Source organism: Blennius ocellaris, assembly GCF_963422515.1.
Source record: "Blennius ocellaris genome assembly, chromosome: 22".
Lineage (NCBI taxonomy): Eukaryota > Metazoa > Chordata > Actinopteri > Blenniiformes > Blenniidae > Blennius > Blennius ocellaris.
Genome location: NC_137671.1, coordinates 15411639 through 15432805, shown reverse-complemented (window position 1 = coordinate 15432805; position 21167 = coordinate 15411639). Strand labels below are relative to the sequence as shown.

Here is a 21167-nt window from a genome sequence, read left to right as displayed (position 1 = left end):
CTCTCACATCAGGCAGCTTCATGATCAGATCACGTGTGTCTTGAGAACTCCGAGATCCAGTTTCAGAAAGTCTATTGCAATAACAGAGTATTCCTGTGACAGTGGAGGACGACTGAACTGAGATAAAACTGATAAAAATAGATCCGTCAGATCCTTGTTTTGTTTGTTTGAACTCCACAACGGATGTATTTTTTGATGTCGAGATTTAAAAAATCGTTCCTCCTCAGTGGGCTATGTTGTGGTGAAGAGAGTCTCTCAAATGTCTGTCTGCTAGTTTTCTGTGTCACTTTGTAGATTTGAGTCAAAATCCTGGGCGGCTGTGGCTCGGTCGGTCGGAAAGTTGCAGGTTCCATTCCCTATCTCCTTCTGTACCCGCGATGAAGTGTCCTTGAGAAAGGCACTGAACCCCAAACTGCTCCCAGTGGATGGACTGAATGCATTGCATGGCGGCTGCCTCCATTAGTGTCTGAATGTGTGTGTGTGAATGAGTAAATGTGTGTGCAAGGGTGAATGTGACTGACCCTTTGGGGGCTGCAAAAGTGGAAAAGTGCTACATAAGTGAAATTATGTCAAATTAATTGGAAACACGAGGCGAGGAGTAGGAGTAGGAGGAGGAGGAGGAGGACTTTCCCCATCGATAAAATATTAACTATGTTTTAAAATATAGAAAACAACTGAATCAATAGTTCATGTCGACTTCAAATTGCCACTGAGCAAACTTGAAAAGTAAAGTGAGGAATAAAATACATCTTGTGCTTTGAAGTCAGATGAATTGTAAAAAACCTATAGTATAACTGTATTATTAACTGACAACCGCTAACAAGTTAATGACTGTAAAATCAATCACATTAAGTTACTGTGATTGATTTTATGGTGACTGTTAGTTGCTGCCACTCGGTAACTGTCATCCAAGTTAAAGTGCATGATGAAATAGTGAATTCTAAAAACGCATAAGCTGCAGTTCAAGCTAATTTTCTTGGGCAGCAATATAAAACCATATGAAATATACAGATACATCTGTTTCCATGCAGGTTTTTCCAATTGTATGGAATCTTTATCAACCCATTCTATCAGATCCCAATAATCCTGAAGAAGAAGAAAAAGTGAGAATCAACCATCATGTCTATGCATCATCTTGACAACCACAACCATGTTGATGTATTAGATTCCTGATCAATACTGATGTGATCTGGGGCCTCATTTATAAAAGCTTGCTTAGGATTCCTACGAGAAAGGAACGTGGGCCCAAAAGCTGAAAATGGCGTGCGCCAAAAAGCATTTGGGTCAATCAAACCGTGGATACACACAATCTGCACACACTTTCCATTTATAGGTCCCAGTCCACCTGGAAGGTTGACGGTTCATCTGCCGCCCTCGACACGCCCACTTTCTACCATAAACGGCTGATGCAAAGTGCCTCGTCAATATTTTAGCATGTCAATCAGACTGTTGATCGCCGGCATTCGACGCTCAATCCTGACAGAAAAGACAAAGAAAAGGAATTTTACGGAGAGAGAAACAGTCTCAAGGAGCAGAGTGTCTCCGTCTCTCTAACAACCAATCACACCTCCTCACACGTTGAGAGTTACTCCTCGACACTTCCTGAGTCACATTTAAGCTAAGAAATCCTTGTTAAGGAACTTCTAGGATCTTTTTATCTTTTAAGATAAGAGTTCCCTGAGACGTTTCATGAATACGGGCATTTATTGCAGTCCAGAGACACAAGGGCGACGAGAAGAGTGACAAGGAGACAAGTTAACAAGACATGTTGACGAGACGAACCGATAAAGACAACTGAGGGAGAGAGGTTTAAATTCACAATAAGGGGTGGACTCAGATGAAGCTAAACGATAGGAGCACACAGAGGGAGGAGGCCCTTGATTCCTCAAAGTCAAATTTGGACAAAGTCCATTTACCAAATAAAAACAACGATGATGATTTACACTTAATGTCTCTGTGAATGAATGAAAGAATGGAATCAAATGAAACATTCAGGTCGTATGAAGCATAAGGAGGCTTTACAAAAAAAACAAAAACAACCCTGAGCAATAGATGGATGGATAAATGATAGATGGATGGATGGATGGATGGGAATTCTTCACAGCATTGCTCCACATATGTAGAATAGAAATAGAAAGATAACATATGTCATTTTAATTCAGACTTATTTGATGAGTAAATATTAATGTTTACAAGCCGTATCACCAACATATGGCTGGATGGAGGCATGGAGAGAAAGAAAGAGAGAGACAAAGAAATAGAGGGGGGTGGAGAAATGGGAAAGATAGAGAGAAAGCAATAGAGAGAGGGAGAGAAATAACAACAGAAAAAGAGGAAAAAGAAAAAGAGAGAGGGAGAAATAAAGAGAGACAAAGCAATAGACAGGGACACAAAGAAATAGCGTGAGAAAGAAATAATAAAAAAAGGTAAAAAGGATCAAAAGAAATATCATTATTATTATTATTATTATTATTATTATTATTACAGTAAGTTGAGTGTTCTGTTTACTGGGCAGTTTGTGACTCAGACTGTTCATTGTTTTCATCATTTTGGCCAATAATTGCTTTTCTTTCATTTGTATTGATTCTGGCTATAAAAAAAAACCCTGTTTGCAAAAAATATAATAAATAAATCACAATAACAAAAAGACGAATCCTTTTCTGTTATTTATTGTTGTGGGTTGATTCTGTGGTGTGTTTGTCAAGTTGATGTTTACCAAAGGAAGAGGTGTCATTGGTTTTCTTCCAACAGGAAACAGAAGAAAAAAACAAAACAAAACACACACGAACCGAGTGGAACACGCGGAGCGCGCCCCCTGGCGGCAGACGGCCTGCACTGCGCGGTTCAGCCGGTCTTCGTCAACCAACCAGGGAAGAGGGCTTGACGTGATCCGGACTGAGGCGGATGAGACCAGAAACCTTTGTTCTGCCTGCTCGTCTCGGCGCGAGGCGGAGAGCCGGGAGCGTCCAGCGTCCAGCGTCCAGCGGAGCCGCGGCCGAACGGGCGCACGTTGTTGTTTGATTCGCGCAAAATCACCTCAGTTCATTGATTCGGCACTGGGTTGTTTTTTGTTTTTTCTTTTTTTTTTCCTTTAGGGGGTGGGGGGTGGATATTTTCGCTCCAACACGAACAGGGTGGGTGGGTCGGAGGCTGGAGGGGAGGGGGGGCATCTGGCCTTTTTTCTTCCCCCAGCTAGCCAGCTGCTAAATGGAAAAAAACCACGGAACTGAAAGTGGAAGCAACCGAGGTGCGTAAAATCCGCTCCGTGTGGTCTTTGTGCGGCACCACGGCGACCCGGACGTGTGCATGCGCGAAACCGGCTGCTCTTTATTCCCGATCCCTGCCTGGTCCCTGCAGCCGTTTCCCCCCCCACAAGCCCCCCCCCCCCCCCCCCCCCCCGTGCAGCCCGCAGCCCGGACCCACGTCTCGAGCGGAACTTGCGCCTGCGAGTTTTGACGGATTGCGCGCGTCTGACGAGAGTCTGCATCATTATTTTACGCAGCACTTTGCGCCGACAAATCTCCTCTTTTGCGCGTCGCGCACGAGCGGTACGTGTCAAGTGGGACGGACCGCAGCTGCTTGACGTCGTGATGGAAGCTTGGAGCGCGCGCGCGCGCGTGCTTTTCACGTGGGTAAACATTGACAAGCGGCCTGATCCCGGCTGCCAAAACAACTGAGCGGGTTTAAAGGTGCACCGTGTCAGCAAAACGCAGTACCGCTGTGGAGCGCGAGGTGGCAGCACTACCCGCTGGGGTGTCTTTTCAGTTGACTTCTATCCATTTTCAGTTTGAGATCGAAGACGCATTGTTGCTTAAACACACAGAAAACAGTCGAAGACAGTGATTTTAAGTGGGAACGACTCCATCGTTGCGTTTGGAGCTTCTGTGGACGCGACAACGGTGGCCGGAGTCACTGCAAATTTTTAGAAACGTCTCCCGACATGGAGCTTTTTTGACCATTCCACCTCCGTTGTGTAGACGGGGGAAGGAGCAGTTTTCTGAAAACGCTGGGAATGAGACGGGAGAAGCGCTGCTACTGCACATGTGCAGGAAGGCCTTAGTAAATGGTAGATGTGCACGTGCTCAGTCCGTTGACAGCGTCAACAATGTTTCCTTGGTGGTGTCGTGACTCCCAGTCCAGATCCTCCTCGACGAATTTTACAGTAAACAGTCACTGTAACAACAATCCAACCTGGTCGCCTGTCCACTACAATGTGTGTCCTCTCATTGTTTGTGTTTACAGGGTTTTGTTCTCTGATGCATGTGTGTGTGGTTTCATCACTAAAATAGTTTTCGGCGTTTCTGCCGTTTCCGTGGAAACCGACACAGTTTTCAAAAGGTTGCTGTGTCAACGTGAAACTTCCCTGAAACCAAAACGATGCGTTTCCACTGTCATACACTGACGTACCGTCTCCAGCAGTGATTTGAAGTCGTCCAGGCTGGCCTGGTGGAATCAACATCATTGTCTGAACATGATGTTGAAGCAGATCAGCCACTTCCCCACATTAGTGCGCCTCTACTGAGCATGTGCAGAAGAGCTGTTTGCTCCTGGTGGGGCTCGTGCGCGGCAGCAGCACTTGCCCAGGTTGTGTTCTCAGTGTAACAGTGTAAACGGAAACCATCACTTGAAATCATTCGCTGTGTAAACAGGCCGTAAATCTGCTGTGTGGCTCCGTTAACATCTGATAGTACAGCGAGACGTTCATGTCAGGCGTGCAAAAGCAAAACAAGTGGAGATCCGTGTTTCACGGAACCCCCCGCGGACAAAAGCGTAATGAAACCTGAAACGTTTCCGTTTTTAACTTTGATGTGTTCTTTGTTCCTCCGTTGTTCCTCCAGGCAGTGATCCTCCTCTCCGCTATGTCCGCCTCCTGGCCCCGCCCCTGCAGCTCCTGTCAGCCGCAGTGTGGCAGGTGGTCCAGCAGGGACTTGTGGATCACTACGGGATGCTGGAGGAGTTTGTTACCATGGTGACGGAGCTGGTCCCCGAGCTGATGAGCTACAGTCAGAGGGCTCAGCTCATCCTGGGACTCCGGGCCCGGGTCAGTAGTCCTCTCTCCCCACTGATCCGCGCAGCTCTGTTGTTTACTAAAGACTGCCGGGCGGGTGCAGATCCTCCCTCGCCGTCAAGGCAACGCTCCGAACAGTCCTCCTCAGCCACGGCGCCACATTTACACACAAATGGTGGCAGTGCACCTGGATGCATGAGCAGGCTTTGAGAATCACTGAAGTCACTTAACAACAGCAACGAGTCGGCCAACGTGAATCACTGGAATTTATGAAATACTTCAGTTCAGTGTTCCGGGGCTTTGGAGTGATCAAATAACATTTTCCTTCTTTCATTTATACTTGAAAACGAACACCAACAATCCAACAAATACATACTGTATGTTCTTAATATAGAAAAGCATTGAAGATAAAAGAAGAAGTACTACACGTACTGTGTATGTTTTGTCTTATGAGTTTTTAATATTCCAACGTTTGGAAGCGATTTACCAGATGTGTTTACTAAAGAAAAAGTCTATGTTGAGAGGTGAAGTAGTTTGTGACGCTTTACAGTTAACGATTTTATTTTCTGCTCTCGTTTATTTTTGTGTTCAATATTAACAAGTCACGCGATCCGACAGCGTTTTGCTCGCTGGGGATCTCGGGGTGGAGAGAAGCTGGCTGAAGGAAGCCTACTGTGCGTTAGACCAGCTAAACGTGTGCGGTGTGTTGTGTTGTTGTGCTGTGGGTGAGAGCAGCTGGTGTTGGAGATGTGTCGCGGGGAGCAGCCGGCGGACGTGCAGACCATCCAGCCACATCTGGACCGGATCAAAGCTCCGGTCAGCTCCGCCAAGGATCATCACGTGAGTCCAACCTGCTCCCGGGAAAGCTGGTTTAAACTGCCCGGACTAAGCAGATGTCTTCAAGATGTGTGAGGAAAGAGAACAGGGCGTTTTCCAAACTTGTGGGGAAAGTCCTAAGATGGGATTTTGGAGATTGCCGGAAAATGGTGGCAAAGCAGCACAAATCATTTCTATGTGTAAATAATGAGATGATAAGATTATAAATGGTAAAAGGTTCTCGGAAAAAGCTTTTAATTTGTTAACTTGAGCAAAGCTTGTGTTTTCCTCTGTGCGCCAGGCGACCATCGACCTGGTGGAGGAATCGGAGGTGAACTTTGTGGAGCTGGTGCACTCGTTACTGGAGGATCCGTCTGAAAGGACCTACTTCTTCCAGGTGAGACCCCCCCCCCCCCCCCCCCCCCCCCCCCCTCTCTCGTGGGGACAGTGTCCAGACTGATCCTGGCTGACGGGAAGCCGGCCAGGCGAGCTGTGGCTCCTCGGCATTCACAGCACGTCCGGCCTGGAGGTGGAGGAGACCTGGGGGGGCCGGCTCCCCTCAGCCCCCAGCTGAAATGTGGGGCTGCAGTCTGTGCAGGGTCACTGGGACAAGACGGAGGGAGGAGAGAGGAGAGAGGAGAGGAGGGAGGAGGAGGAGGAGGATAGAGAGAGAGGAGGAGGAGGAGGGTAAAGTGTTTCTGCTCCAACTTGAGCAAATGCTTGTCTTGAATAAAACATCTTGTGTGAGCCTCTAATGTGGACTTCCCCGTCCTGTGGTGTGTGAGGAGAGGGACAAGATGAATGTGTCCACTTTGTTTTCCCGCTGAGAGACACTGGTCCAGAGGACGTCTGAAGGGAGGCCGGACTGAAAGTCTTTCCTGGACGTCATGTAAACGTCCAAACAACACCTATGGATGACGTGAGGCGATGGAAAAGAAACTGATTACACCGTCCATCTGGATTGTTTGAGTGACGGCGGCAGGAAGAACGGCACCAAGCACACAAACTAGTCAGAATTATGATTTATGCTCATTTTCAGTTCAATGCCAGGAGAACTTTGTGTGCAAAGTGTTAGGCGTGGAAGAGAGTCGATTAATTAAAGACACATGCGAGGGCTGAATAATGGACTCCCCCCCATCAGAAATATACATATCCATCTCAAAAAGTTCAAAAGCATTGAAAAATCCAATTTTTTTGTGAATTATATCTCCTCTCGTGACATGTAAACTCATGTTTGTTTGTTTCGTTTTTTTTACATTTTAAAGAGGATAATTATGGCTTTCAGTTAAAAAAACCAGGATATTTTGACATGCTGTGTTTTTGATTTTCATAACCTGAAAGCTACAAGTAGGACAAATAATAAAACAAGAAAGGAACATTTCAAGAAGCACCGTCACCCTGTCGTATTACATTCCATTCAGACGTACTTCTGACTTTGTATTAACCTGCGTGTGTCTTTCCTTTTCTCTCCTGTAGGAAATCTACCCAGTTTATTTCGGCCCAAAGTACGACGCGTCTCTGGAGATGCTGGTTTGGGAGTTCATATCCCGACTGGAGGAGCTCATGCCCGCGCCAGACTTCACACAGGTGAGCAGTTTTAATCAGAGATGCATTGAAGTTGGATGACCTGGTTCATCAGAGTCGACGAGGCGAGACGTACGTGACTTCCTGAGCAGTCGTAGACCCAACATGGATAAGGAGCACATTCTGGCTGAACGGAGACAAAATAAGCGTGGGGGGGGGGGGGGGGGGGGGGGGGGGGGGGGGGCTCAGCTGTGGGCCGCCGACAGTGAGAAGGGTTAACTCCATGCAGCTCAGCCTCGGTGCCCCTGCACATCTTCCTCCTCCTCCTCATCCTCTTTACCCTTTTTTAGCTCCGAGCCTTTAGGGACCAACAGACCTGGATCCCGCACTTTAAATATCAGGCTTTAATATTGTTCTAGTGTTAAGCATTTTCATTGTGATCTGTTCTCAAACAAATCACAATTTATACGCTTTGCAGGGAAATTAAGCTTCAAAAGATGCGCAAATCTATTATTTCTCGACGATTATTTCAATATTATTCAACAGCATTCATTCGCTGCTGATATTCTGTCCTAATATTATTTACATTTAATTGGTTTAATCCAGTGTTGCTGTAACAAGTGGATATGGTGCAATGGTTTCATGCTTTAGTTCAGATTTCTCCTCCGTTCAGAGAACCGAGTTTAAAGTAATGAGCTGATTCTTGGGACTGTTTTGGGACCTTTTCACCAATAAACTCAACATGTCGTTTTCCTTAAGAAACAAAATCTATTGGTGCCATTCGTGAATTTCACAAGTACAATTTAGGAGCAGTAATTCGATTTTCAGCTGTTTTTAGTTTGTATTTCTGCCATTTTTAGCTTTTATACCAGATTTGTGTCGCTTTTTTCAGTTCTTTCCTATTATCAATTTTAGCTGTGTTAATTATTTTAACAGTTTAAACCATATTTTTTGTCATTTGTAGCCATTCTAACCACTTTTAGACCTTTTTCAACTATTTTTTAAGAGATTCTCCTTTATAGCTGTTGCTTGCAGTTTTACGTCAGTGCAGCTGTGTCTTTTATTTTTCAGATTTTGGGACATTTCACGGTATTTTGCACGATAAGTTTTCATAAAAATTGGCATTACGATGAAATTGGAGTCGTTTTTGGCAATACTTTCTGGGAGTTTTGCCAAAATATAGACATTTTCATCACATGCACTCACAACAAAGAAAAATGAACATTTAAAGGTTATCATGGCACTCTTTTATTGGAGATGAAATTGTGATGGAGATGGTCAATTTCTCTCGTCAGTTGGCAGCTCTGCTCGGAGACGCCCCGTCCGTCCTGGAGGAGTGCTTGCAGACCTTCTTCCCACCAGATGACATGAAGGCCGTTCTGGAGCACCACAGGAACCTGGGACACTTCGAAGAGAAAGGTATGACCTGTTGATTAACATTCATCCACAATCTGTAAAGGACCGTGAATAATGTGAGATCTTTCACTCTTTTCCCGCTGTAGAGACTACTGTGTTGTTGATACTATCAATTGATGCATTTTGGTTACCTAAACAAAGTTTTCTCACTCTTGAGTTATCGTTCAGATTGAATATCTAATTTGTTGTTGACTTTTCAGAGTATTTTTGTATTGTTTGACTTCATTTCATTGGGAGTTTAGTTTGCAAACGCGCGTTTTAGCATCATGTGCGGCTGATTTCAGACGAGTACGTAGGAAGATGATCATGGTTTTAGGCAGCGAGCCGCCCAGCCGTCATTTGGACGGTCGATTTTAGGAAAAGACGGACAAAAAAAATAGCGGACATGTTGGACAAAGCCTCTAAAATGATTGTATAATGTACATCACTACTTGTCACCGTCTAATTTTGCCCACATTCATCTTTTTTCGCAAAAATAATGCAAATTATCGGCTCGGGTACACAACTCACAACTGACTTCCGGTTTGTATTTGGCCCAGTAACGAGCAACGTGATTGGTCAATTTGATACCATGTGGGATAAAGGCGGCCTCTGGTTGGTTCGCAATTCAGTGAGTCATCCTGGTGCATTCAAATTCCGGGGCAAAGCTTAACAATTCTATAGACCTATGATCATTCTTATTTTTCATTTCCAAAATGTTGATGCATGTTTGGATAACTGCACATCATCCATGCTTTTCATTGAAGAATAAGATACTTTTTGCTGATTCTGTATTGACAATCGTCGCCATCACCAGAAAAGAAGCGATTACCTTAAAATTAAAAAACTACTTTTTAACAAAACGTATTGGGACGGACACCCAAAACACACATTTCTGCCTAAAGCCATGAACATGATGGACCGACTCACGAGCTTCACTGCTTGTAGGGGCAAAATGAAAAAAAAGAAAAGAAATGGATTCATGTTGAGAAGAAGTTTATCGGAACCAAATCTTTGTTATTTGACTCGTTCGGTGCGATGTGAACTGAGAACAACCTGTTGGACGTGTTTGCTCGTAGATCCTGGGCTGCTCCCGATGGACGACTGCATCCTGTCCTCCCTGTCGCTGCCTCCTGGAGCGAAACCCGCTCCGGACACGGTCTCCTGCACGCCGGCTCTTGAAGACCCCGCCCCCCCGGAGAACAAAAGACCACTCCGGTCTAACGCCGGCGCAGGCGGTGCGGAGAGGCCGAGCAGGCGGAGCGCCGAGTCGGCCAGACAAAGGCTGCGGGAGACGAGTGGCTCGGGCAGCTGGCAGCTGCGAGCTCGAGGAGGGAAGAACTCTCAGGAGAAGAACAAAGCACAAAACGAAACCATAGACCTCACCGCACCCAACGAGACGGCGGACACCAAGTCGGAGGCCGGCGAGAGCGAGCAGAGCTCGAGGGCGGGGCGGGAGGCGAGGAAGAGGAAGCTGAGCGGAGGCGTGGACGCTCCCGCCAAGGCTGCGGCGTTCATGTAAGGACGTCGACAGTGGTTTCCGACACGCCGAGCCCCCTCCCACGAATCTGATCCAGAATCTGTGTTTCTGCAAATCAGACAGGAAAGCGTCAGACGCCAACGTCTTGCAACCTTCACTTGTCTTTTAGCATGAGATTGTGTTTATTTTCCATTGTAATTGTTTGGTTTTGTGATTATATAGACATTTTCATCGTGGCTACTCTGCGCCACATGAAAGAAAAGATTTTTACACCTCGGTAGGGATGTTCACGTTTTAATCAGGCCTTTTTCCTCGAATTTAATGAAGAGATTCTCGAGTAAGCCGTGGTTTTCAATAGATGCAGATGCAGTATATATGGACATATGCAGAATATTTATCCTTTTAAAAAAAAGTGCCTACTCTACACGGTGAGGGTCTCCACACACTGATCACTCTATCCGTCCTTCACAGGGATTCCTCGGTGGACGGGGAAAATTCAGGTGAATCTCCTCTCATCTCCATCTGGGGAGATTATACAGGTTTGTAAAGTTCACACACACGCCTCAGTCGGCCTCTCCTGTTCCGTAGCGAAGCCTCCCCCTGACCCCCCCCCCCCGTCCGTCTGCAGACACTCAGGAAAGCTCCTTCCCCGTGGCGAGCGACACCAAGGTTCCCTGGTCGGACGAGGAGACGCTCCACCTGCTGGACATCTGGGGGAAGGACTCGGTGCAGCGGGCGCTGAAGGGCTGCTTGAAGAACCGTCACATCTTCACTCAGATCGCACAGAAGATGGCGGAGAGGGGCTACATGAGAACCGTGGAGCAGTGCCAGACGAGGATCAAGCGGCTGAAGAAGGGCTACCGTCAGAACTGCAGGTGAGAATTCACCGACTCAGCATTTCGTTGACATTCTGGCACAAAAGGAGAAAGGAGGAGAAAAAAAAAAAGTCTCAAACCAAAGTGCCTTTCTTGTTCCGGCGGCTTTGTGACCAGGGGGAACTCCCGGGTGGAGCGGAAGTTTTACGCCCAGCTGGAGCGGGTCCTCGGCTCCTCGGCGCCCTCGTCTGTTCCCGAGTTCACCTACGACGTCGACGATTTCCTCGACGAAGACAAGACCCGAGAAGACGAGGAGGACTTTCAGTTCCTCGGAGCCCCCCCGAGCCAACTGGAGATCGGTAGGACTTTCTGAAGCGCAGGACGAACGATCGATTCCGCATTTCTCCAGCTGGCCGCACTGCCATGTTCTCCTCGATAGGAACCCGGAGTGTTCCCTGGAAAGACGCGGAGACGCTGTCGCTCATCAAGATCTGGGGCGGGGACAAGATGCAGCAGGAGCTGAGAGGAGTGCACCGCAACGGACCCATTTTCTCCGTCATCTCCTCTCAGCTGACCAGCCAGGGTTTCCCCCGCACGCCGGAGCAGTGCCAGACCAGGCTGAAGAAGCTCAAGTCCAACTTCAGGCAGTGCTACCAAAACAAGTACGACCCCCCCCCCCCCTTTAACACACACCTGTACACACACACAGCTTTTAATTATCATCCACATTTGTTCTCGTCTTGCGTCGTTGCAGCCTGACTGGAGGAGAACGCGTCGAGTGCAAGTTTTACAACGAGCTGGGCAGAATTTTAGTGAAGGACTTTCCCGTGGTGCCGCAGCTGGACGAGACGCCAGACGAGCTGGAAGACAGCTTTGCCATGTACAGTCAACAGGACGGCGGTAAGGAGCGACATTAACATGGTTAACTGAGGTGGTTTTTTTAATGGGCGCACTGAATGATCACACACCAACCGACGATACAGCTTGTTCAGCCATATTTTAAATGTTGATTTACCGGCATTTTTTTAACTGCTTGCAATGCACATTTGATTACGAAAGGTATGATTTGTGATCCTCCGATACCTTTTCACTGTTTCCATCAAGACGGGAGTCGGGGGGTTTTCATAAAGCTGCTCTTTCGCTGTTTACACAGAGAAAGAGCCTTTTTTTCCCTCTCAAAGTTGCGTTTTCGCAGGTTTACATTTCCATTGGATTGTTTTCAAGAAGTTGTTTTCTCCCATTTTCATGTAGACGGAATTTGAGCATTTTCAACCAGTTGTATTTTCCCCGTTTCCATTGAGATGGAATTGGTGTTTCAAAAAGTTGCGCTTTCCCTGTTGCATCTCTACAGTGTAAACAGGAGCCAAGTGGCAAAAGCTGCACAGCCGATTAGACACTCCAACTGTTGGAGTCTTCGTTCCAGAAATCAGTCTCGAAAGAACCGAAACCCTGTTTGTAGCATCAATTGTGCTTCATGACTCCAAATCTTCCCACGCGAGCGGCTCAGCGGTTTGCAGACCGTCTGGACTCCTCGCAGCTCCGCCGTCGTGACTCACAGAACACTCCTCAGTTCGTCTCGCAGCAGCGTCGAAGGCTGCGGACGCACTGAGAGCCAGCGAAGTTGTTCTGATGAGTGGACGTCTTTTCAGAGCCTGCGGCGGGATCCCAGGAGGACAGGAAGAAGGTCCCCTGGTCGGACAAAGAGACCATCATTCTCCTGGAGCTGTGGGGAGACTCTCAGGCAAGGCTCCGCACCGTGAACACTTTTATTCCCGCCGCACCCTCTTGGGTCCGCCGCGTCGGCCGCTCTGCAACGACGTGACGTAGAGCTGTGGTCATGGTGTGACGTTTAGGTCCAGCAGAACCTGCGACGGTACCCGCACAACGGCCACCTTTTCACCGAGATCTCCAAGAAGCTGAGCGCTCACGGGTACTCCCGCAGCGCCGAGCAGTGCCACACCCGGATCAAGCGACTGAAAGCCAGCTATCGCCAGTGTCAGGAGAACATGAGGTGAGAACGAGTGCGCGTCTCCCCGTTTTTCTTTTTTTTTTAACGCCTCGTACACTGCGGAGGGCCACAGTTTGTGTTTGTTTCCTTTCCTCCCCCCCCCCCCCCCCCCCCGCAGCTCGTCTGGGAACGACAGGGTGGACTTCAAGTTCTACGACCTGCTGGAGCAGATTCTGGACAAGCAGCCGTCCACGTCGTCCGCCGCCGTCACCGACTCCATCGAAATATCGGAAGACTCCAACGGCGATTCAGGGACTGAAAAAGGTAAATCACAGTATTAATATACTTTCCTTTCGAAGCAATTGAAATTGACTTTATGTTGAGATTATGCTAATTTTCCATAGTAATTGTGAAAATATAGACAATTTATCATGTATATTCTGTGTCACAGCAAAGTAAAGCTTCAAAGTTTATATTTAATGGCACTATTTTACTGGTCTGGCCCACTAAAGGTGAAATTGAGCTGAAATAAAATGTGTTTGACACTCCTGGATTATAGCTATAAGATTTAAAAAACAACAAACTACCACATATGAAGCCCCAGAAGTCCAAACGTGGTCGAGGTTCACCAGCAGATGTGTGTTTACTGGCGTCGGCGTCTGAAAATTGCAGGAAGCGTGAGAAAATGTGGAATGTTCCTCGATCTGGGGCCACATTGGGCTCAAGCACGATGACCTTTTCAGCATCGAAGACGTTAAAAACCGCAAACTTTGCTCCCTAACTTTTGTCAAAATAAGCCACACAAGTGTTTTTCCTTTTCAGACGGAGAAACGTCTGCAGAGAAGCCAGCGTCCAGCCCGTGGACGGACGAGGAGACGCTGGCGCTCATCGACATCTGGGGCGACGAAGACGTGCAGAAGGCGCTGAGGGGCTTCGTCCACAACGGCCGCGTTTACGCCGAGATCTCGGAGCGGCTGCGCGACCACGGCTTCTCCAAATCCACGGAGCAGTGCCGCTGGAAGGTGAAGGCGCTGAGGATCAACTTCAGACAATCCTACGACAGGAAGAGGCGAGTGCTGCACGAATTCTCCGCTGAATTTGACATCATTTCGTCGTCGTCTTTTCTTCCAGCGACACTGCAAAAGCTTTATAACTGACACTTATTGTCACCAGAGGTCAGAGGTTTTCACCACAAAACACTCGTCCAGTTCTAATTGTATCCATCGATGAACTCTACACTATTCAACTCTTTATTTGTTTATTGTTTTTAACCTTTGGTTGACTTCCTTCTGAGGCTCCTGCTGCTTACGTTTTCAACGTAAACACATAAAGTTAGTGTTAATCACACTGGTTAATCACACAGTTCTAATTCAGTAAAAAAAAAAAAAAAAAAAAACCTGTTGTTATCATCAGTCTAGACCAGCGGTTGACAACCTTTAATGCTCAAAGAGCCATTTGGTCCCGTTTCCCACTGAACACAACACCCAGAGAGCCACACACATTTTATTTTGACACTCCCCTATGCAGACCATGCCAGGAGGACACGACACACAAAACCTTCTTCACTGCTGGTTGACAACTTACAAGTAATAAACTAAACTACATGAACTAAGCAACAAAAACACAATTATTACCGACACTACAAACCTAATATAACCCCCAATAATTACATTTAAAACACGACAAACAGAAACTCCCATAATGCATTGCAGCTCTCAGCTCCTTTATTGCTCCACATTATTAAAATGCAAGATAAATGTGGGAGATGTGGATTGTTAGAACCATGAGTGTGAGTGGTGTGTCTTTAATGTCCTGTAGTTGTTGTGGAATCCACTCTCAACAAGTCTGGAATGAACCTCCTGGAACTGTCGGCTTTTACTGTGAAAGGTACAGGAAGCTCCCAGCTTCAGACACCAGTTGAGCCGCTGTCATGACCTGCAGCTGCAATTCTGCGTTCTTCATGCCATTCATGTTGCGTAATGACGTTACATCACTGCGTCGTTGACAACCCGCCTACATTTTACCACTCTTTGTAGCGGGACTGCGCTCTGGGTGGCTTTGCCTCCTTACGTCCCTCTCTGGGTGGCTTTGCCTCCTTACGTCCCTCTCTGGGTGGCTTTGCCTCCTTACGTCCCTCTCTGGGTGGCTTTGCCTCCTTACGTCCCTCTCTGGGTGGCTTTGCCTCCTTACGTCCCTCTCTGGGTGGCTTTGCCTCCTTACGTCCCTCTCTGGGTGGCTTTGCCTCCTTACGTCCCTCTCTGGGTGGCCTTGCCTCCTTACGTCCCTCCAGGATGAACTGCAGTGGGACGGAGGCTCAAGGAGCCGCCGTGGAGGGACCAAAGAGCCGCCGACCCCTGGTCTAGGGTGTGTGGGACCAGAACACTGAGATCCAGAAGTGAACAGCAGATGGCAGCAGTGAAAAGGTTCACAACATCAGCAATAAAGAAAACGTGCAAACTGAAGGAACCACGGACACGACAGACTTTTTCACTCACGTTCAGATTCTTCTTTCTCTTCAGGAATGACCAGCTTTAGTTTGTTTATGTTTCTCGAAATATGGAGTCGTTTTTAATTATAGAGGTTTGTGTTTGTGAACTGAAATGACAAGACTTTTCCTGGAAAAAAAGATGTTGTATGATAATAAAATGCCACGTCTCCTCCGCTCTTCCCAGGACTGGGAAGAAAGCGGATTACAAGTTTTACAACCCGCTGGAACAAATCCTGGGTCAGGAGGCGTCTTCTCTGGACGAGTACGACGAACGAGACGAGCAGGCAGAGCAGGAGCAAGGTGAGAGTCGCTGTTTGACCGGATGGGATCTTGCGCGGTCGGTTTGGTTTTAACCGCCCGGCTGCTTGGCGCCGCCGCAGCAGCTGCCGACGGCCTGAACAACCCGTGGACGGAGCACGAGACGGCCGCCCTCATCGAGGTGTGGGCCGCCGACGACGTGCAGCACAGCCTCAAGACCTGCGTCCGCAACGGCCACATCTTCGCCGAGATCGCGGAGAAGATGAGCTCCATGGGCTACCTGAGGACGTCGGAGCAGTGCCACACGCGGATCAAGCGGCTGAAGAAGACGTACCGCCGCTACTGCAACAGCCAGAGGTCACGACCACGACGCGACGTCACGAGCGCCGGCCATGTCGTCCCTTCCACTTCGGCCTTAATTTGACGTCTTGTTTGTGTCTCCAGGAACGGAGGGCGATCCTCGGCGTACCGGTACTTCACGCTTCTCGCCCCGGTGTTGGGCGATGACACGCTCTTCACCGACGTGTTGGACGCCGCCGCCGAGGACGCCGCCCTGCAGCCGCTCCTCGACGAGGACCCCGTCCTGTGTAGGTTTGAACCGGAATCCCCCCCCCCCTCCCCGTCGCCGCCGCCAGGCGAGATCGGGCCGCTTGAACGGCGGCGCTTTGCTGTTGCCTTTCAGACGAGCAGCCGTCCACCAGCCACCTCCTGGCCGACGTCAGCCGGAAGACGCCGTGGTCGGAGCAGGAGACGCGCACGCTGCTGCGCATCTGGGGCGGCGACTACGTGCAGCTGACGCTGAAGGGCAGCCTGAAGAACCGCCACATGTTCGAGTACATCTCGGAGAAGATGAGCGACCACGGCTTCATCCGGACCTCGGAGCAGTGCAGCACCCGCATCAAGCGCCTCAAACACGGATACTTCCATGAAAAGTCAGTACCGACACCGGGGTTTCTTTTGGAAACGGTGTTGGAGGTGAAGAGGACGGCCACCCCTCACTCCCCCATTCCAACAAATGTCCTCTCCATTCTGTTCATCTTGTCCACCTTCCAATGTGAACAACTTTCCTTCATCCCAAGAAGGTGACCGTTTCCAGCTTGGGAATCTTTTCCACCAGTGGTTTTCTTCTTAGAGACGACTTTTTTGAGTAATTTTGTTCGTTTTCAACGAGACGCTCGTCTCAGGTTGATTTTTATAGAACATATAAGTTTCATGTGAAATCTGAGCTGGAAATCAAAACATTTTCTTTAAACTTTTCGCTGATCTTCTTTCAAATCTGAGCGATTTGTTTATAAAACTTTTTTTTTTTTAATGGAAGTATTTTATTTCAAATTGGAGCTTTTTATGCTTGATTTGCGAGTTTTTTGATAGACTTTTTTTTTTTATTCGTTATGTTTTTATTTAAAATCGGAGCAGTTTTTCTTTTTAAATATTTCCTTTGAAATCTGAACTTTTGATGCTTGAATTCTGGTGATTTTTTTTTTTCTCTGTAATCTAAGGGGTTTTTTTTTGTTTTGTTTGCAGTCTCACTTTCTTGATCTCTTTTTGTTCCTTTTTGATTTCAGGGAAGAGTTCAAATTCTTCAACGACATGGAGAAAATCTTCAACAAGGACCTGAAGGTGGACAGTACGATCGCTGACGTGTCGCTGTCCGAGGAGATGGATGCCTTCGAGATGGAAAAGGAATTCAACCAAACGCAAGGTAAAAAGCCATTTAAAGTTTTTCTATATATATATATTTCTTTTTTTTTTTTTTCTTAACACACCTGCTGACGCAGAATCCTGGAAATGGAGAATTAGTTTTTGAGAAATTTCCCAGTATTTTGCACCAGTAAGTTCAGTGAAAATGTTCTCAATAATACTAAATCCTGATACTCAAGCAAAAGGAAGCTATCAAAGTTAAAATGTTAGTTGTTGAGGTCATTCTGTCCTAATTGTGTTGATGTGGCCAACCTGAGGTAAAAGGGGTTATGCTGCGTGTGCCACATTCCTAGTGACCATCTCCGCCTGATTTGGCTTCTTCTCCACAGCAACACCTCAGATTATTCAATCATATAAGAAGTTCATGATATTGATGGGATCCCTGTATAGCAGGGGGGTCAAACTGATTTCAGTTGAGGGGCCACATCCACCTGATCTGACCTCTGGAGGCCCAACAGGTCAAACATCACATGTTAAACTGCAGATCTGGACAAATGGCAAAGTCTTTCCTTCTTTTGATCCTTTTGTAACTGCAAGAATTTGCCAGTCTATTCTGAAATATACATATTAAAGGAAATCAGATATTATATTTGCAAAAAAAAAAAACACACACAATAAAAAACCCTCAGTCACCTGTATCTGGAGATCGTATTTTTATTCAGGATTAAAACAATTTGTCATCATCTGGAAAAATGTTTGAGTTTACGTGTCTAAAGTATCACATAAATTGGACTCGTTGTTTTATTGTGAAAGGTGTTGCGTTATGTGACCTCCACAGACGCATTAATGTCGGGGGTCAAATTCTGACCAAGGGCGGTTTTCTATGTCATTTTTGCCGATCTGGTGTTTTTAGATCAGCCTCTGTCAGTTTTCATATTTATACTTGGATAATAAAGGGAAAGAGCCTGATCAGCTTCAGAACTGTGTAACTGACCCCGTCTCCTCTGCTGCCCCGGGGCCCCAGGGAGCCAGTGGCCACTGGTGGACAGCACCAAGCTGCCCTGGAGCGACGGGGAGACCCAGACCCTCCTGAACATCTGGGGGAGCGAGGAGATCCAGGAGATCCTGAAGGGCTGCACCAAGAACAAACACATCTTCCTCCAAATCTCTCAGGTGATGAGCAGCCAGGGCTACATGCGCACCCCCGAGCAGTGCCAGAGCCGGGTGAAGAGGCTGCGGGCCAACTTCAGACACTTCCTGGACGGCAGAAAGTAAGCCTGGCGCCCGGGGGAGGAGGGAGGGGGGAGGGAGGAGGGAGGAGGGGGCCTTTCAGAAACCCCGCTTCATCGAAGGCCTCGTGTGTTGTTTTGCAGAGGGGACAAACAGGAGTGCAAGTTTTTTGACCAGCTGGTGAAGATTTTCGGCTCCAAATACGGAATGAGCTCCGACCCGCTGGCCGACGACACGGCCGATGACATCGGTACGTCCGCCGTGTCGGTGGTTTCACATGGTTTCACAGGCAGGAAGTGACGCGACGCTTTATATAATCATGAAGCACTTGAAATACTCTGGAAAGTCAAGGATTTCCTCTTAATTCCACCCAAACTACTTCACATACATGAAACATAGTATCTGGGAGTAGTATAATGTTTCATAAAATCAGATTTTTTTTTTCCTATTTTTTTCCACCTGAGTAATCTAAATATCACAAATAAAATTAGGGAAACGCTCCCCAAACTACTGAAACAACTTTTCAAAGATATTTTAATTTTACAACATCACTGTCACTTTCTACGTTATTAAAGTAAGTATTTGTCAATTCTAATTTCAGTTTCCATTTGAGAGGACACATTTGGCATCACTACAAACATAATATAGAAATACACTTTTTTTTCCACTGTTTTACTTGATTCTAACCACAACTTCAATATAGTTTTCAATGATTTTAGCTAGAAAGTAATGAAAGTCAATATATTAGAATATTTCCTATTTTATTAGCTGGAGAACATAATTATTACAACTTTAAATGGGATGGCTGTAGAAATAATTGACAAAACAAAGTTGTTGGGTTTTTTTTAATAACTTTTTACTTTTACTGTAAAATGTCTAGTTTTTATTGTTTACATTTTGAATATTGTTTATTTATTACTTAATTTTGAAGGTCATGCTAAATTTGGTATCATTACATACTTTACTACTGTACAGCTATAGAAATACTATATATTCTGAGTCAATTGTATTCAAACAATAGAATTTCCACATATTTTATCTTTATTACACCTAAACGTAAATATTTGTAGCCCTTTTTTTTGTTTCTTTTTTAATTAATTTTAGCTTGTAAGTCATGAAAATCCAAACTACAGGACCTCATAATACAAGAGCATTTCCTAAAATCGTATGCGCTGCTTTCTTTCCTTGACAAATACAAAATCCAGCTGTACATCGTACACGAGTTTAGATTGCCGATGTGCAGAACGCTCGGTTCGCTCTGCAGCGTCGGACCCAGGCTGAATAGAAGAGATGGACCATAACATAAATATAACACGCAGGAAATACATCCTGTACTTCAGACGTTACAGTTTGCGATGAAGACAAACGGCCGGCGCACATTCAGAGCAGACACCGGCTCTCCATATAAGCCTTCATTGCTGGGAAACATCTGACGTCTATTGAAATATGAGATACGTTTCCGTAGAAAAGCCCTTTTAAGGACTTTCTTTTGCTACAGAAGTTGAACGAGGGCGTCAACATTTACAGAGGAATGAGCCGATGAAAATCTCATGCTCATGTCAAAGGGCCCTTCAACTCTGTGTCCCAATTTGAACGCTACGGGGGGAGATTGAATTCCATTTGGAAAACTATCTGCCAATAGCAACTTTCTCAGATCTGCAGGTATACACTTTAGGAAAGATGCCCAAACTGTTAAAAAGAACACAGCAGCTTGTAGCCTTTCATGAGGGAGGATATTAAAGATCTCCCTGTACCAGAGAGTCGCGTTTTCTTTATTTTTAATGTATATTTGACTGTTTTTTTTCCTTTTGAAATTAGTTATTGGCTTTATAATATTATAATGTTTTGTTTTTTTGTTTTTGCCTTGTTCAGAGTCCTGAAATGGTCCCGTCCAGATAAAACGTGAGCGACGCAAGGACAGAACCTCCAGCGCAGAAATAACAAGGACTTCCAGGCAGAAACTGTGTACATTAACTGCCGTGGTGTTTACAAGAGACTGAAGAGGGTCTGTGCAGACTCACAGTTCCTGCTATGTATATTTAAAATGACTCCTGGTCCACTGAGCTGCTGTGACGAAGTGATTCCCACCAATAGAGCCGCAACACGAAGAGCTCAGGGTTTAAGGGACAAAAGAAAAAGAAGAATCTCTGGCCTGGTGAACGTTGTGCTTCTCTCATAAACGGGGGTTTTCTAGCATTTTTGTATTTGAAGTGAGTAAAGTGAAGTGAGAAGCAACATGGCAAAAGAAGCAAGGCCTTTATATAAATGTCTTATTCCATTGGTCACTTTTCCTTTTCGTGTGTGTAAAAACTTGAGGTATGTCATCATGAAGAGTTAATGTTGTAACACCTTAATTTATTCACTTTTTTTTTTTTTATCTCAAAGACCTTGCTTATTTGTTCTGTGTTTCACATCAGACCGTATATGAGCGCACAGGTCGACCCACAAATGTTCAGAGGTTGTTTTAGTTTTTGTTTTGTTTTTTCATACCCATTAAAACAAACCTGAAACGCATGATTGTGATTCATGTGCATTTAATTGCGTTCAAAAAGTGTTTTTGGCAT

General features: G+C 46.3%; 1 protein-coding gene across 3 annotated transcripts; it reads left to right on the top strand.

Annotated features, from left to right (window-relative positions):
- The first annotated feature begins 3180 nt into the window (after positions 1–3180).
- On the top strand, positions 3181–21056 carry LOC308146261 (uncharacterized protein). Of its 3 annotated transcripts, none has more exons than XM_080517996.1 (24): positions 3181–3247; positions 4839–5041; positions 5744–5848; positions 6126–6221; positions 7301–7411; positions 8644–8767; positions 9823–10261; positions 10695–10762; positions 10852–11098; positions 11216–11397; positions 11478–11700; positions 11793–11938; positions 12688–12779; positions 12892–13049; positions 13165–13310; positions 13809–14055; positions 15659–15774; positions 15858–16089; positions 16177–16319; positions 16415–16664; positions 17298–17434; positions 18398–18644; positions 18747–18853; positions 20476–21056. In XM_080517996.1, the coding sequence occupies exons 1-24, from the start codon at positions 3208–3210 to the stop codon at positions 20481–20483; spliced, it is 3867 nt and encodes a 1288-aa protein (XP_080374122.1). In that variant the 5' UTR covers positions 3181–3207; the 3' UTR covers positions 20484–21056. The 3 variants fall into 3 exon arrangements, with proteins under 3 accessions (XP_080374122.1, XP_080374121.1, XP_080374123.1); XM_080517995.1 differs by having other exon boundaries at positions 15855–16089; XM_080517997.1 differs by lacking the exons at positions 17298–17434; positions 18398–18644; positions 18747–18853; positions 20476–21056 and having other exon boundaries at positions 15855–16089; positions 16277–16319; positions 16415–16656.
- Positions 21057–21167: the final 111 nt, after the last annotated feature.

What these genes read in the sequence shown, in the direction of transcription:
- LOC308146261 (XM_080517995.1), top strand. Translation starts at nt 3,208, where the DNA reads ATGGAAAAAAACCACGGAACTGAAAGTGGAAGCAACCGAG. An exon ending in AGGCAGTGCTACCAAAACAA is followed by an intron (nt 11,701 to 11,792) that starts GTACGACCCCCC and finishes GCGTCGTTGCAG; the next exon opens with CCTGACTGGAGGAGAACGCG. An exon ending in CAGTGTCAGGAGAACATGAG is followed by an intron (nt 13,050 to 13,164) that starts GTGAGAACGAGT and finishes CCCCCCCCGCAG; the next exon opens with CTCGTCTGGGAACGACAGGG.